This window comes from Ochotona curzoniae, unplaced genomic scaffold, assembly GCF_017591425.1.
Source record: "Ochotona curzoniae isolate NIBS_2020 unplaced genomic scaffold, NIBS_Ocur_1.0 scaffold_3890, whole genome shotgun sequence".
Lineage (NCBI taxonomy): Eukaryota > Metazoa > Chordata > Mammalia > Lagomorpha > Ochotonidae > Ochotona > Ochotona curzoniae.
In genome coordinates, this window is record NW_024467115.1 from 19,107,770 (window position 1) to 19,124,924 (window position 17,155).

General features: G+C 43.3%; 1 protein-coding gene across 1 annotated transcript; it reads left to right on the plus strand.

Moving 5' to 3' along the window:
- Positions 1-2,095: 2,095 nt before the first annotated feature.
- SMIM28 (small integral membrane protein 28) lies at positions 2,096-5,850 on the plus strand. The gene is made up of 2 exons (XM_040965660.1): positions 2,096-2,206; positions 5,473-5,850. Exons 1-2 carry the CDS (start codon positions 2,096-2,098, stop codon positions 5,848-5,850), a joined length of 489 nt encoding a protein of 162 aa, XP_040821594.1.
- The last annotated feature ends 11,305 nt before the right edge of the window (positions 5,851-17,155 follow it).

Genomic DNA, 17,155 nt, shown 5'->3' on the forward strand with positions numbered 1-17,155 from the left:
GCCCGGCACAGTAACCTAGCAGCAAAAGCCCTGGCCTTGCACGCACCAGGATCCCATATAGGTGCAGGTTCTAATTCTAGCAGCCCTGCTTTTGATTCAGACTTCTACTTTGCTTCTCAAGAAATGAAAGTACTTATATAATTAAATAATATGCGGATGCTGGTCTGTGCTGAAGCCAGACCATTGGCAAAGCAACTGGTATGCAAAGAAGCCAAGAAGAAGCCAGGAGCCTCTTCCGGGTCTCCCACACGGGTGCAGGGTCCCAAAGCTTTGGGCCGTCCTCGACTGCTTTCCCAGGCCACAGGCAGGGAGCTGGAAGGGAAGCGGGGCTGCCGGGATTAGAACCGGCGCCCATATGGGATCCCAGGCGTGCAAGGCAAGGACCTTTAACCACTTGCGCCACCGCTCCGGGCCCAAAAAAAAAAAAAAAAAAAATCTTAAAAAAAACAGTTCACTGGGCCAGGCAACTTTCTAGCTGAAAAGATAGAATCAATTTCACCACAAGAAACACAAGGATAAAATGTAAACAGTGTTTTACACTAGAATGCTGAGTGAGACACTGGGAAACTTAGGGAAAAACTTAACCACAAATAAGAAGTTCGACAAAGTGCCATGTTCATCCAGCAGAGCAGTTTTATGTGAAAAAGTAAGAAAACCAAGTGTCTAAGGTGCAGGGCTGGGAGACCCTGTCTCTGCATCATCATCTGTGGATCACACAGAATCACCAACTTTAAATTTGGCTTGCTGCATGTTTACCGAGTTTCAAATCCCACCTGCAGTTTCCCTGGCAGGGTCACACCAAGTGATTTCACAGGCTGGACATTTCCTCCTCCCGTAATCCACAAGTCCCTGATGCTAAGCCATAGACCACTATGGGTCAATAGTTGAGAACCCTAATTAAGGGAAAGCAGAGGGTCAGGGAGGAGAGAACAGGGTCCCAGTTAAGAAATATGACTTCCACATTCTGACACACATCACCTGGATGCCTGAGATGGGGAGGTGGGTAGTTGTAACACTGAGTTCTAACATTTTGAGTAAATCTTGGAAGCTTACTGCAGGCACAGCATTTAATGACCATACTGAGCTCTGCCTTAGTTTGAACACCCTCCCTCTAAAGTCAGGAGCTGCCAGTATGATACTAAGATTGGAGCTGGTAAGAGATGATGGGGCTGCACGAGTTCCTCCCTCAGTGATGGGAGGGCTGGCTTGTTCAACTGCCTTTTCCCGAGTGAAGAGATAGCACAGTGGCCCTCCTCAGGCATCAACTAATACAACCCTCATCTTGGACTCCTTAGCCTCTAGAACTATGACAGAAGTTTGTTCTTTATATAAAAATTGCCCAGGCAAGGGTATCTTGTTACTGCAACACAAAGTAGGCAAACACAATGTCTTAAAAGCTAATACCTATATCCCATTAAATACCCCAAAGTTAACTCAGGAAGTGTTCTGATTCAATTATCTTCCTACAAATAATTTTGTGAAGTTTACAGGATGATAAGGAAACCATTTAGATAGTCATAATTTGATTCTTTTAAAAAAATAAGATCAGCATTCCATCTAAACAATGTAAGCTATTATCTGTCTGGCTTCTGTACAACTTTAAATGAAAGATGCCTGATGATAAATAATTCAGTAAAATATCATTAATGACTCCTTACGTTTCCACTAAACACCCCTCATCTCTGCACCACAGAATCCGGAAATAGTCAAAGGAATTCAGCTCAGGTAGTCTCCTGACCAGATACCCTTCTGGAGAGGGGTACGCAGAAGGAAGCGAGAGGGTCTGATTTACACGTAAACAGCTCTTCATTTGCTGCAATCATTCTTTGCACAGAACTTATGCTGCTGATGCACAGAACTCAACCCTAGCCAACCCTCCTAGCGATAAAGACCACAAAAATCAAACCTGAGTGGCAGTCCTGAGAACGCTCCCTGCTTGCCTTTCTTTCCTTTCCCTGTTGCATTCCTCAGAAGACCAATTTACCAACAGCCACTGGCCGAACACAGCCACCTGGCTTCGGGCCAAGGGCAGGCAGCCTTGTGGAAACTTGGGCAGCAAAGTGGCAGGGTGGCCAGGCATCATCGGCTTCCAAACATGCGGGCATTGCTGGGCAGCAGCTGGAGGAAGTTTGGACATGCTGGCCGAGGCACGGACGAGTGGCTGACGAGCGAACCAAGCCTGCCCCTTCTGGAGACCCAGCTGCAGGTCTGTACCCATGGCTTTAGCCTTTTCCTCCCCAAAGTGTCCCTGTCAGTTTCAAAACCAACAAGTTTTATCTTCTTAGGCTTTTAAGACTCATAGAAAACATTTTGGCCTAATGGATTGAACAAAATAAGAATTCATGGAGTGGCATGGTCTAAATGGGACAATTCAAAAGCTATATATTGTTTTACAATGATCCTTTTAACTAGAAAAATTACTTGGCCCAAATATAACCCAAGAAGATGTGATATTTCAAACATCGGAACATGTAAAGCAAAGAATCAACAAGCTTCAATGCTTTGAGGCTGCTCCTTTGTTCTTTGCTTAGGAAATAATCTCTAGATATACAAAACGAAGATTCCCTTCTGTTCTTGGCTGTATAATGACCATATTGCCTAAGAAGTTAGCTGAAACCAAGCACCCTAATCCAGGAAGGATGGGGGTGAGGGAGGGTGTTAAAGAGGTCTTCTCTCTAAGACAGACACACAGGGCTTAGCTTTGGCAAACCACCTAAGCAGCTTCAGTCAGTAAGGGGAAGTATTGGTAGAAAACGGGAGACAAAGCATTCTATCGGAGGAGAAATGAGTGACGCTGCTGACTGTGCAAGCAAAGGGGCAACAAAATTATTTTTGCATTTTCTGGAAAACCAGCTGGTAAGATTGGTATTTAAGTTATCTAAAGTCAATATTGATATAAACATAGATGTATACCATCCATGTGTAGAGAAATGTATAGCTGTTTTAGATGTATACATGTATAGCTGCTTTAGCAGCTACATAACCCCTTAGCAGGAAACCCCTTGCACGACTTTGCACATCAAAAATATCAGAAGTTAAGAGACTTTGAGGTTGGTGAGGAAATACATTTGCCTTGAAAAGTACACTTTCTGTAGTAGAAATAATTAAGAATGTTAATATATTATGAATAACAGCCAATTAAGGGTACCATAATACATTTTATAACTCTTCACATCTATTAACTGAAGAAAAACAAGTTTTCTAACATCTTAGATAAGTTTCCTTTGCCACTTGCTATTTAGATAAATTGAACTCAACCAATGGAAGTCTGACTTCAGCAGGAATTATATTATTTATCCTTTCCCCAACTTTTTTGCAGCTACTACTGACAACAGCCCAAGTGGCACAATTGTCAACAATACTACTAGATCATATCTTTTAAATTGAATACTAAGCATTGCATTTCATGTATATGGAACTTCCAGGGTATAGCAGATTTTAAGATTTGATGGCCATAATCAGTCAGAAATTACTATCATCCATATTAACAAACAAACAAAAAGATGGATTGTGAATAATAGTTGTTTGTTTAGAAGCATAATTGTCTTAAGTACTGAAAGAGATAATGGTTTTAATATTTTATGATTTACATTGGGGGGAACTAGCTTCCTTTTACTCCAACTTGATTTCTTAATCTAATGGTTCATCTATTTATGCTTTTATGATCAATTTCTCATATGCCACAGATTAAGTATTCAAATTTAACAATGTGTGAGAAAAAAGAATTTAGAAACACAGCACACACCTAGAACATATTATCAAAATATCTTTTAGAAAGCATATTAAAACTAGAAATGGCAGATTTTATCTTCATCATTTTTTAGCCGAATCTAACTTCTAAATTTCTTCTTTGTGTTCATAAAATCTGGCTGTGTCCCTGAGATATAAATACATAAATACTTATTATTCACCAACTGCTTTGTATCATTTGGTCATTTCAATATCATAACTCATGAGAATACCCAAGCCAGGAGTGAGCAGGTGCCCCCCCATAGTCACACAGGTGTCTCAAGGTCATGCTGGAGTTGAAACCCCCAAGACAAGGATTCGTTTCTCAAGACAATTTTTATTAGGATGCTTAAACTAAAAAGGTTTTAACTCCTATCTTACCAAAGACACAAAGTATTGGGCAAATTTCATATTTAAAAAGCCATCTAACTTTGTGCCAAAACACACGCATCATTGGAAAGTCTTTGCAGATAAAGATGATTACATAAGGAATATTAGACAAGTCCATCTCCTGAGACATCATGACCAGTAGTGCATTCTTCCCACCAAGATCAGAACCCCAGCTCCCACGGTTTAACTTCTACATTTTAAATAACTGCATAGAGAGGAGGATTTTGTTTGCTTATTTCAAACACAAGTCTTTGGGGATGTTTGTTGTGCTTTCACTAGCGGGAACACTAACAACGACAATCGTTACTGTTACGTTTTACATTAGAGAAATGCTCTCATCCGTCCTGTTTCTCACTGGCTGGAGTACAAGCAACATCCGTGCAATTAGAACAATACTTTCTTCCTGCTGCTCACCCACTTCGTCATTGAGCAGCCCAACATGCCTCTCAAATTACTCATGCTTAGTACATCAGAAATCATTATTTTTATGAGCTAGAACTATAAAATCAATACCTTTTATATTGTGGAAAAACTGATCCATAATTCTTGGTCTTTAAAATTTCAAAACTGCCCGACTTACCCTACAAAGATTACAAAAACGAATTTAAGCCTTTGGAAAGTTTATTCTTTTCAGGTGCCAGCTGTCAAATCAAGATTCAGTGGTTATGTGAAATCAACCCACTGTGAGATTCTTTGTTCCAGAAATAAAGAACATGTGTAAGTTTCATTTGGATTTCATTTTAAATAAGTACATAACCAGTAAAAATTCCGGTACTGGCACTGTGGCACAGCAAGTGAAACTACCACTTACAACCACTGGCATCCCAACCGGTTCAATTCAGCTCCCTGATACTATGTCTGGGAAAGCAGCAAAAGACAGCCCAAGAGTCCGGGCCCCTGCACTCATGTGGGAGACCCTAATGGAGTTGGGTTGTACTGACTTCAGCTTGCCTCAGCCATTTTTGCCACCTGGGAGTCGAACCTGAGGATTAAATATCTCTATGTTTATCTTTCTCTGCAACTCATGTTTTCAACTAAATAAAAATCTTAAAAGAAGAAAAGTTCTGGCTCATACTCAAAGAATGAATAGTGGCTCTACCTGCTAATGTATATCCTAATATTTTACTTGTGTGGAAATGTGGAGGGTATCATCCATGTGGTCTGTCGTTCTGCAATCACACTTTAACCTAAGCATTCATGCTACTCCCGCAGCCTGAAGCCAAGGGCATAAATGCACAGCTAGAGCAGTTTTTCCAGCGAGCAGACGGTGAGAGGAGTAGGAGTGGAAAAGAGGGACGTTAGTGACACTAACCCTTCCCCAGCTCCTAACTTCCTCCTGTCCTCCGCCTGCAGGGCACCCAGAGGGCGAGCTCCAGCCGAGAAGACGCAGAGCCGTTCCTGTGCATCCTCCTCCCGGCCACCATCCTGCTCTTTCTGGCCTTCCTGCTGCTGTTCCTGTACCGCCGCTGCCAGCGTGCGCCACCCACAGGGCCGGTTTTCAGCCTTGACCTTCCTGAACCCTCTGCGTCCTCTGGAGAGACACCAGACTTTCTGCCAGGCCTCCCGTGGAGCAGCGAGCAGGACTTCGCCTACTCCCCGCTGCCCTGGAATGCCACCCTGCCCTTGCTGTGTCCACCCCCCTCCTACGAAGAGGCCACCAGGCGCAGCTCTAGGGACGATGCGCCGGATCCCACCCATGACCAGGCAGAGGGTCCACTGGGACTGGAATAACCAAACTGAGCTGAATGAGAAAAATCGCCATTCTGCCCAGTAGGGATTCTTTACACTGGGGTCGGAGCCAGGTGATGTTGATCTAGCTCACCTATTCTCAAGGTCCTGGCAGGAAAAATTCCTCCAGGTTCCTCTAGAGATGACTGCGCAATGCTGAAGGGTGTGGCGTCTCTGAGAGAAATAGGAAACCTCTTGGAATTCCCAGAGAACCTGGCAGCCTGCACGGAAGGGTGAGGAGATCAGACACCTCTTGGACCAGCCCCACCCGGGCTTTGGCCTCCCTCCCAGTCACCTCTCTACCAGTTTCACTTCTGTGGGCACCATTCCCGAATGCAGAGTTCCACAAGGAACAAAGGATGCCTCAGATGGCAGCCGGCAGGTGAAGGGGTTCCATCGCCAATAGCAGGAATACAACCCTCAGTGGATATGCGAGTTGAAAACTAAAGACAGCTCTCCAAGTTACCTGGTCTGGGGCATGGCTGTTGCTTGTCTTCTGGTTCGTTTCCCAGAATGGTAGGGGGACAGTCCAGTTCCTCCGGAATGTCTGGCAGTGGAACATCCCAGGGCTGTCTGACAGCACTCTGGCAAGACAGTTACAGCTATGGCATGATCCTGTGTAGTCTCCTATCATTATTTTTGCTATACAGCATTATGATTATAATACCGTAACATTAGGCCAACATTTTCTGCCCTCCTCAAACAGAGTGAGTGTAACACCGAAAAGAAAAGGCTCCATAACAGGTCAAAGCTCTTAGCATGGACCTGGGGGGGGGGGGGCACATAGTGCAAATGTGGCTCTCCCAACGTCAAGACCAGAACAGAGAGGTGAAGTGGCTTGTCTGCTGTTCCATGCTGTATAAAGACTACACGTCTTCTCTGTCCTTTAGCAGCTCCAAATGAACAAAAATTAGTGGCATTTAACTTTTTGACGTGAACATTTTTATACTGGCTGTGTAACGCTATAACCTTTCAGGAGAACAACAAGGTAAGCAAAAACAGGGTTCATTACTTTTAAATGTCATCGGATAGAGATAATGGTTGTTGTCTTTGAGGACTGAAAAATATAGCCTATTTAGGTGCAGATCAATATGCTTTCTTTCAATTCTCTAATGTTCTTTAAGGAAAAAGAAACCAATGAGAAGCTCACCAATCTTGTTCTTCAGTTTTGTTTTTAAGCATTAGATCTTTGAGATACTCTCGATTCCTTTCCAATCACTGTGCTATTCTCCTAAACAACAGGACCCTGTTGTGGTTCTGCAACCCTGGGACGGTCTGTGGCAGGTGGTCTGGCCCTGCTAAACACCAGGAGGTATGCCACCCCAGTTAGTCAAGGCAGTCTTAATTGCTGAACGAGGGATGAACTTGGCCATTCTTATAAGAGGGTTCTTTTCTAGATAGCCTGTCCAACTATTACAAACACCTACAAGGAAATGCTCTTACCCTGCTGGCTATTGTGAGTCTGCATGGGATGCCTGAAGGGTCTGCTGCAGCCATCTTGTAGCCATGAGGCACATCATCAGTCAAGACTGGTAATGAAAAGCAGCTAAGTGAAAAGATGAAAACACCTGGCTTGAGGACCCGTCGAGCAGCTGAGTTACTCCTGACACTCTTTTTTTTGTTTATATTTTTTCTACATCTATAGAATGAGATTTCATTTTCATAGTACAGATTTAGAAGCATAGGGATTCATTGCTTCCCACACTTCTCCCTCCTTATTTTTCCAAATTTATTACAATAGCATATTTGTTTTCCTCACATTGACAAGCTTAACTTCATGATATAAAAAAAAGCTTTGTGACATGCTGAATAGAGGCAAAAGGAGAGGTAACAAAAGTAACCTTGCTGATCTCAGATTTTTGTGTTGTGTGTATTAGCTGTCACAGATCAGAGCACACACATGATATCTGTCTTTCTGGGACAGGCTTATTTCACTAAGCATGATTTCCAGCTGAGACCGCTGTTTCAAGAGATTCTGTTTGATTCTTTTTTTTATGGCTACATGCTACTTACTCCATAGTGTATATGTACCACATTTTCTTTATCCATTCATTCATTGAGAGGCCTTTGAGTTTGTTTTATATCTAAGCTATTATGAATGTGTAGAACTAAGAAAAAAGACACCATTGGGGCCCGGTGCAGTGGTGCAAGTGATTAAGGTCCTTGCCTTGCACGCCCGGGATCCCATATGGGCGCCGGTTCTATCCCGGCAGCCCCGCTTCCCTTCCAGCTCCCTGCCTGTGCCCGGGAAAGCAGTCCAGGACGGCCCAAAGCTTTGGGACCCTGCACCTGTGTGGGAGACCCAGAAGAGGCTCCTGGCTTCAGATCGGCATAGTATCGGCTGTTGCCCTCACTTGGGGAGTGAATCATCGGACGGAAGATCTTCCTCTCTGTCTCTCCTCTCTGTATATCCGCCTTTCCAATTAAAAAAAATTAAATAATAATAATTTTTAAAAAGGCACCATTCACCCTACGCAAAAATGAATTATAAATGGATCATGGATCTAAATCTATGATCCCATGCCATCAAATCACTAAAGGAAAACACTTTGCCATTGTATTTTAAAAACAGAATCCCTCTCCTTCTGTTTTGAGCTGTTCGTCCAGCCTTGCTCCTTGTACACAAAAGCATCCCAACAGTTATTCATTAGTTTAAAAAAGCTAGAAGGAGAGGGAAAGACAAAAGCATGGATCTTCCATCTCTGGTTTATACCCTCTCCTGCACTGTAGCAGTGCTCACAGCTGGACCAGGCTGAAGCCAGAGCCAGGAGCTGTGGCCAGGTCTCACATGAGTCTCAGGAGCCCAGGCACTTGGACCACCTTTCACTGCTTTTCTGAGGCCACCAGCGAGGAACTGGATTCGAAGTGGAGCATCTGGGACTTAACTGGCATCCATGCCAGAGTCCAGCCATGCAAGCAGCAGCTTCACCTCCACGCCACATCATGGGCCCTGTCAGCATTCCTAAGGTGACAAAGCAAACGCATTGCCTTGTCAACATGTTCTGATTAGGTTTATTTAAGCCACCGGGGAGTGGGTGTTTGCGACAGTGCTTAGACACCATTTGAGACATCACATTCCATATCAACAGGAGTCTCGGCTCCACATCTAATTTCAGCTTTCTACCAACGTGTAACCTGGGAAACAGCAGGTGGTGGCTCAAGTGTTTGTTTCTGCCACCCCTTTGAACTGTATTTAACAGTCCCAAGCTGTTCAATGAATTTGGGAGACTGAATCAGTAGATGTGAGTTCTGATTCATAATCATTCTTGTTTTCTCTCTCTCTCCCTGCCTTTCAATAAAAATGAAAACAAGTTATCACAAATCATCATCACTAGGATTTATTTAAACTGTTACTATGGTTTGGAGCAGGAACCATGCTATCCTGTGGCCCCAAGTGAAAGTCGTGAAACAGATAACTATGAACCAGAAATCACAGCATCACACTCCAGAGGTCAAATTCCAGTTGCAACATGTTTTTGCACATCCTGTGAGGTAAGAATGGTTTTCACTGAATAGTGTTTAAAAACCATAAAAGGTGTACTTTATGACATATGAAAGTCAGATGAATTCAAATTTCAGCATCTAGAAATAAAAGTTATTTCACAACACAGCCGTGCTCGGCCACCCACGGCTGACTTCATAATACAAGGTCAGGGCTGAAGAGCTGCAGCAGAGAATTGTGTGAGCTCCAAGACCTAAAACACCTGCTGCCTGAGCCTTCGCAGAAGATGTTGGCAGACCCTTGCAAGTTAAACTCTGATTGCACAGGAGAATCATCTGGGGGATCTTTTGATAACACATAGGACGCACTCAGCAGACCAATGCAATAGAAACAGAACGAGTACTTCTAATATGAAGCCAAGGTGGAGTGAGTATGTTGCTTTAGGTGGTGTGAGTGGACCACAAAACACAAGTGAGCATCAATGTGGACACACATAAGGATTAGAAAAAGCTGTATGTGCAAACACAGCTCTGAGCCACTTCCTAGAACCCATTCTCTCAGTACCCTTGTTCTCCGAGGCCATCAGCCTGACATGCAGCTACAGTCAATTCCACCCACAATGTGGACTCTGCAGGCGGATATTAGGGACAACAGTATAAGCGGCACACTGTTATTCAAACACTGATACAACTGGCTAACAAGGGTAGGACTGGTTGTTAGCACTCCCAGACAGACCAAATAAAGAAAATTCGCAGACACTCCTAACAGAATTAAGTTGTAAGTAGCTAAGTGCTTAGCTTAAGAAATAATTCCAGCCAGAAATTATTAGGAATGGAAAGGAACATGGTAGAATTAGGTAGTAAAAAGTGGACAATTTTACCAAATTCTACCCTCAGATGATAGTGATGATTTTACTGAAAAGGCATCATTTTATTAAAAAGTACTCCCACTGAAACTGTTAATTATATCTTGACATTGGATGCTAGACTTTCTGCCATTACAATGTCAGGATACACTTAAATAGCAGAATGATGGACTTCTGTTTTTGAAGGATTATACTATTGTAACAATATAGGCAAAAACAGTATGGGGGGAGGAGAGATGGAGGGGAAGGAAGTGGAAATACCTGAGCCTGTGGAATTGTGGAACTGTATCATAAACTTAAATTAAAAAAAAAAATAGCAGAGTTTGATTTCAGCTTTCGCATTGGAAGAGGTTGGAAGTCCTTTTAACAGCAAAAAGCTGGGCACACTGAAAAATAATCAACAATGCTCCTTTGGTCCATTAGAGGACAAATGTGGAAAAAGCACTGCCCTGGGATTGCAGAATGAGATCAGGGAGACCCAAGGAACCCTGGCTTACCTGAGCGGAAGTCTCCAGAACCAGTGCTGGGCAGGAAATCCTGACACCGACAAAGTCGCAGAAGTTCGGCATGGACAACTCCGAGAACTGTCATCCCCTGGAGAGACTCACGGTGCAGTGCAGAGAGCATGCCTCCTATACTTCCAGCAGGAGCAGGGGACATTTAGCATTTGACCAGAACATTCTGTTTTCTGAACCAGGCTTCTCCTCAGGAGAAAGGACCTCAGCACAGCACAGCACAGCCTGCGCAGCCTCACTGAGCTGGGGCAGGAAACTCCCACCTCACCTCTCCAGCTTCCACCTGAGGAAAAGAAGCTTCCACCAGGCCCCTGTAATCATCCTATGCTGCTTAAGTAGGGAGAGTAATACTGGAAACACCTGGTAAGTTCACAGCCGGGTTGCACAGACTCACCGAGACCTAACCATAGAGTTCTAGAATATTCCCCGCTCACCCATACCTTACCACATTACCAAAGCCCTATTTACAAGAGTTCCTTCTACCCAGTACATCACGTTTGCCTTTAACAAAAGTTACAAGGCATACTCGATGGCAAAAACATGGTTTGAACAGAGTAAGCATCACAAGCAACGTTGGAGATGGTAGAGATGTTGCAATTATCACACCAAGATGTCAGACAGCGGTGATTAATATGGAAAAGGCTCTAAAGGATAAAGTGGAGAGCACGCAAGAACAGATACCTAATAAAGGCAGAAGAATGAAAATTCTCAAAGTAAGAAATACTAGTGGTCAAAAACCCCGTAAAACATACAAGGATACCTTTGACAGGCTCATCAGCAGATTAGATACAGCTGAATCGGCTTACAGGTATATCAATAGAAACTTCCAACAGAGAAAGCAAGAAAAGCAACAGAAAAAAAAAACAACAGAATATTTAAGAGCAATGGTATAATATGCACACAATGGGAATAATAGAAGAGAAAAAGCAATGGAAAAAATATTTGAAGCAATAGCAACCGTAGATTTCTCCCAAACTTCATATCCAGGAAGCTCCAAAAACACCAAACCCATACACATCATACTCAAACTATGGAAAATCAAAGTTAAAGTGAATGATTCAGAAGAAGGTCAGAGGGGCAGGCAATACTTTACCAACAGAGAAACAAGAATTATACCTAACTTCTAAAAAAACAGACAAGCAATTGGAGCGGAGTAGAATATAGAAGGTATTGAAAAGAAACACCAACCTAGAATTCTGTATCCCACAAAATTATTTATTATTGTGTACTGAAGGGGGGGGGCATTTCATGTGGTAATTAAATCGTGCTTGGGTGCCTACCTCCACACTGAGGTGTTTAGATCTGATTCCTCTTGATTCTAGCTTTATTCTCACCACATGATTATGTCTGCTCCTTGAGATCTGCTAATTCCCAATCAGTGCCTTTTTTTTCCCCAGGTGACTAGAATAGGCATAAATATAAGGAATAAATGTGCTATCTTATGAAGATCATGGTCTAGAAATGCAGATATATAAGCAATCATTTAACTTGTCCTATTTAAGAAATAATGTTAATACTTCCATGGTAACAGTCAAAGCCCCAAAGCTAAGAGTGAAGTTTCTAGAAAATCACCTAGGGTGGTTGTTTGACTCAGCGTGGGACACCCACATCCCACGTGAGAGGCCTCTGATTCTGAGTCCTGATTCTTTTCAGATTCTAGATTCCCTAGGGGGCCGCATGGAGTGGTTTGAGCACTTGGGTCCCTGTCACTAAGGAGAGAGATCTGGAGTGAGTGCTGAGCTCCTTGCTTCAGCTTAGCCCAAGCCTGATTCTCGTGGACTTCTAGAGAGTGAAGCCGCACTTACAAGGTTTCGCTCTCCATCCCTATCTTCCAAATAAGCTCACATTTTAATAATAAAAAAAAGAAGTGGATTTGAATCCAGTTATCTATCAAACACATTTTTTCTAGCTACACCAAGGATTTCATTTTCAATACTTTTAGAAGTTGTGTACTGTTTTCCTTTTTCTTTTTTTTTTTTAAAGATTTATTTTTATTATTTTTTTATTGGAAAGGCAGATATACAGAGAGGAGAAACAGAGAGGAAGATCTTCCGTCCAATGATTCACTCCCCAAGTGAGCGCAACGGGCCGATACTATGCCGATCCGAAGCCAGGAGCCTCTTCCGGGTCTCCCACACGGGTACAGGGTCCCAAAGCTTTGGGCCGTCCTGGACTGCTTTCCCAGGCCACAGGCAGGGAGCTGGAAGGGAAGCGGGGCTGCCGGGATTAGAACCGGCGCCCATATGGGATCCCGGGCGTGCAAGGTGAGGACCTTTAACCACTTGCACCACCGCGCCGGGCCCTGTTTTCCTTTTTCTAAGACTTATTTATTTGAGTTACTATTGAGAGAGGAAGAGACACAGAAAGATCTCCCATTTGCTGGTTCAGCAATGGCCAGGGCAGGTCCAGACATAAGCCACAAATCTGGAACTTGATCCATGTCTCCCACATGTGTTTCAAGGGGCCGTGCACTTGGGCCATCTTTGGTGGCCTCCCAGGCCCATTAGCAGGGAAGCTGGTGGAGCAGCTAGGATGCACACCGATGTTCATATGGGGATGCCCACATCACAGGTTTAATTTGCTGACCATGTGCACTACCTAGCTGGGATATATTTGGCTGTCTACTTTCACTCTAAAGGATGGGCACTTCAAAATCAGTATGCTTTTCTCATCAACACCTACCACAGTCTCAGAAGTTATATCAAGCCTCACTCTGATTAAAATTGATGTTTTAATTTTTAAAGGAGTTTCCAGCTTTAGCTTTTTCATCCTCAACCCCCCAAATCAATAAGTGCCTTTTAATTTTCTGTGACATAGAAGAAAGGTGGTTGGTTCACAGGTGTTCCTAAAAGTACTCCATCACCAGCCTTGCATTGAATAAATTCTATAACAAGTGTTCATTCAACATTTATCAGTCAATTATGGACCAGACACAGAACAAACTGCACCATGTACAAGGAGCTTGGTGGGTGGTTTTGTGTCGGAATGATGGATGGGTATTGTGATTCTCATCAAAAGTAAAGGAGAAGCCAAACAGAAGGAAGGATCACATTTCGTCTCCAGTGTCAGCTTGCTACCCATTTTAAAAAATTAATTTATTTGAAATGCAATGTTACAAAAAGAACAGATACACAAGAGGAGAGGAATGAAGGGGAGAGAGAAAGGGAGAAGAGAGAGAGAGAGAGAGAGAGAGAGGGAGATCTTCTATGCATTGGTTCACTTCTTAGATCAAAGCAGTGGCCAGAGCTGAGCTGATCTAAAACCAGGAGCCAGGAGCTCTAACAGCTCTTCAACATGGATGCAGAGGCCCAAGGACTTGAGCCGCCCATTGCCTTCTGAGGCCATAGCAGGAAGCTGCACAGGAAACAGAGCAGCTGGGACACGAACTGCTTCCCATATGGAATTCTAGTAATGCAAGCAAAGGATTGGCTTGCTATACCACCACACCTGCTGCATTTCACAGCCATCACATCTGAGCTATGACACTCATTAAAAGAAAAGCAAACACTCCACAAGTAGCATGCAAAAACCTGATAATACGACACATGAAGCTTAGCACCAAATTTTATTTTATTGCTAAACCCCACCTCCGGTAACAACTACAGCACTGCACAAATACTCCTCAAGTTACTTCTGAAATACAAATCACCCTAAACTTCATGTTTTAAAAAGTTGCCTTGGTATTATCTTTATGGATTCTGTAGGAAGTGAAGAAATAGTCTGCTCCAGGACCACTAGGCCTCAGCTGGGAAGACCTGCAGAAGCCTAGACGTGACTCAGTGGCTGGGGAGAAAGGAGGTGAGGAATCATAACACCAGCTCACCTGTGCATGGTGCTTGACGCCAGTCGTCAGCCATGATTTTGCTTGGAGCTCACAGCTCCATGGAGCTGACTGAGCTTCCCTTCAGTGTGGCTGTTAGTATGGCTCCAGGAGGAAGAAGCCCACAAAGAGCTAGGTGGCGGCCTTTAATGATCCAGCCTTGGAAGTCATACAGTATTTCTGTGGCTGTACCTACTGGCATGCCACGTTTCAAAGTGAACACAGACATCCACTTGCTTCTGTGAGGTGTATCAAAGACACAAACTAGACCACATACTGTTGGGGCTAGCATGGTAGCATGATGGGCCAATTCTCTGCCTGAAAGGCCAGTATCCCATATGGACACTGCTTTGAGTCCTGACTGCAATACTTCGGATCCAGTTCCCTGCTTATGGTCTGGGAAGGCAGAGGAGAATGGTTCAAGTGCTTAAGATCCTGCACCCACATGAGATCCAGAAGCAGCTCCAGGCTCCTGGCTTCAGATTGGCTCAGCTCCATCCCATTGGAGGAGTGAACCAGATGAAAAATATTTCTCTGTCTCTCCTCTCTGTAACTCTGTCTTTTCAATAAAAATAAATTTTAAAAATTTGCAAAAAAGGAATAGCATTGAATCAGAAATTACATGGCAACCACTTTTGGAAAACAAAATCTGCTTCACAAGGATGGAATAAATAATAGCCATGGCTGGCTTTCATGCTGGCTGTTCCTGTTCTTATTTAGCTCCCTGCTTATGCCCCTGGGAAAGCAGCAACGGACATTGCAGGCACTTGGAATCTACACTCATGTGAGAGGTCCAGATGCAGTTTCTAGCTCCTGGCTTGGTACTGCCCAAGCCCCAGCTCTTGCGGTTATTTGGGGAGTAAAACATTGGAGGGAAGACTCTCGATTTATCTTTTCTCTGCTTTCAAATAAATAAATATGGTTTAAAAATCATCACATGACCAAACAGTATTATAGATGACACATTTCTCAAAATATTTACAAAACTCAAGAACACAGGTGATTACATTTTACACCCCTCCGGGTTGATCAAGAACTGGGGATTTGCTTTGATCAATGAAATGTGGATGGAAGCCATTTCTGTGCCATGTGCAAGTGTGCAGACTGGCTAAAACATTGCTTGCCTCTCCACCATCACTACTCGCAAGCGCTTTGCCATCTCCCACAGCCACAGACATGCACAGCCAAGTGCCCAATGCACACATTCCGAGCTGGTGCAGGATGAGTTGAAGCACCACTTGTTTCAGTTCTGGTACTAAGAGCAAGGTCCTTTCCACAGTCTGTTAAGTGCCACACTGTACTCACTTTGTGCTCTTTCTTTATGATCTTGCTGTTTACAACAGCCAACATGCTGCCTAGTGTTCCTAAGAGGGTGCTGGTTGTGACATGCCTTACAGAGAAGACTTCTGTGTTAAGCTTCATTCACACATGAGTGATGCTAATACAGGCTATGGGTCAATGTTAATGAATGGATTATGCCTATCAAAGAAGGTTCCTTTTACAGAAACACATCTACTACACGATTGTGCATGGATCAGAGACTCATGGGGGTTGGGGAGGTACCAGTACTGCCCAGGAGCCCTGGTGCAACATTCACTGATCCAGTATCTGTGGTGACTTCACTCCCAAGAGGAACAGGAACTGCCTGTCATTACTGCTGCAGGACCCAACAATGAGCAGCAGCCTCGTGGGGTGACAGTGGAGCGACTTGCTGAGGTGAGCATGACATTTGGCACTGCCACACAGGAGTGCAATGTCCTAAAGGATCAGCCAGCCCCAGGGAGGCCTCTGAGGCCACCAGCCAAGGAAGATCCCTGGCACCCGCTGCTTAGAGCGAGCGAGAGCCTCACCAGCACCGAGCATTGAATACCTTCTTCTAAAATGTTGCTTATTGGTTGTGCATAAAAATTATTTGAAAGAGCAAATGAACAAGGAATATTTATATAATTGGATGGTTCCCCACCCTCCCAGTCTCCACAAAATTCCCTGTCAAGCTATGCAGTCAGCTCCATGTTAGGCTTCAAATACACATGGGCTAAGAGTGAGCTAATAGAACTATTTAAACACAATCAACCAACAGGGGAACTAAATATTTTGAAATATTAGTATAAAAAATGAATCGTCTGCATTTTATTAAGCTTATTCTGAAATCCTATTATTAGGAAATCAATTCCCTTCTTTCTTCCATTGTTAATCTTACTAACTACCACCTTCAAATACAGATAATTCAGCCTTGTCACCTGCTATAACTTCATTATTTGCATATTTTACACCTGTGGGATAAATTTCTCCAAATTCAGCTTCAGTTTCCCCCCAGATGAAATATTCCCTACTCTCTTCCACCCCGAAGGCCCAAACAACAGTGAAAGGTACTCTGCAGATTAAGATAGCAGCAAATAAAAACAAAAAAATTTGACATTTGTTCACCCTGTCTAAATGGAATACTTAAAAAAATAGCAACAGACTTAATAATGTGAATTACTTTTTCCTCTTAACAAAAATCTGCCATAAAATAAAATTGAATTCTAAATATAGTTAAGTCACCTAAGAGGTACACACCTGTCACATTGTAAAAATAGGTTCCAAAAAATAAACCAGCATGAATTATTGAGCCTTCACTAAATAATTCATTCTTAGCTCGACAGAACAATAAATTTGATGTAACC

Bases quoted from the DNA above. Each gene is read 5' to 3' on its own strand.
- SMIM28 (XM_040965660.1), top strand. From the start codon at position 2,096: ATGCGGGCATTGCTGGGCAGCAGCTGGAGGAAGTTTGGACATGCTGGC. The intron at 2,207-5,472 runs GTCTGTACCCAT...CTCCGCCTGCAG, and splicing joins TTCTGGAGACCCAGCTGCAG to GGCACCCAGAGGGCGAGCTC.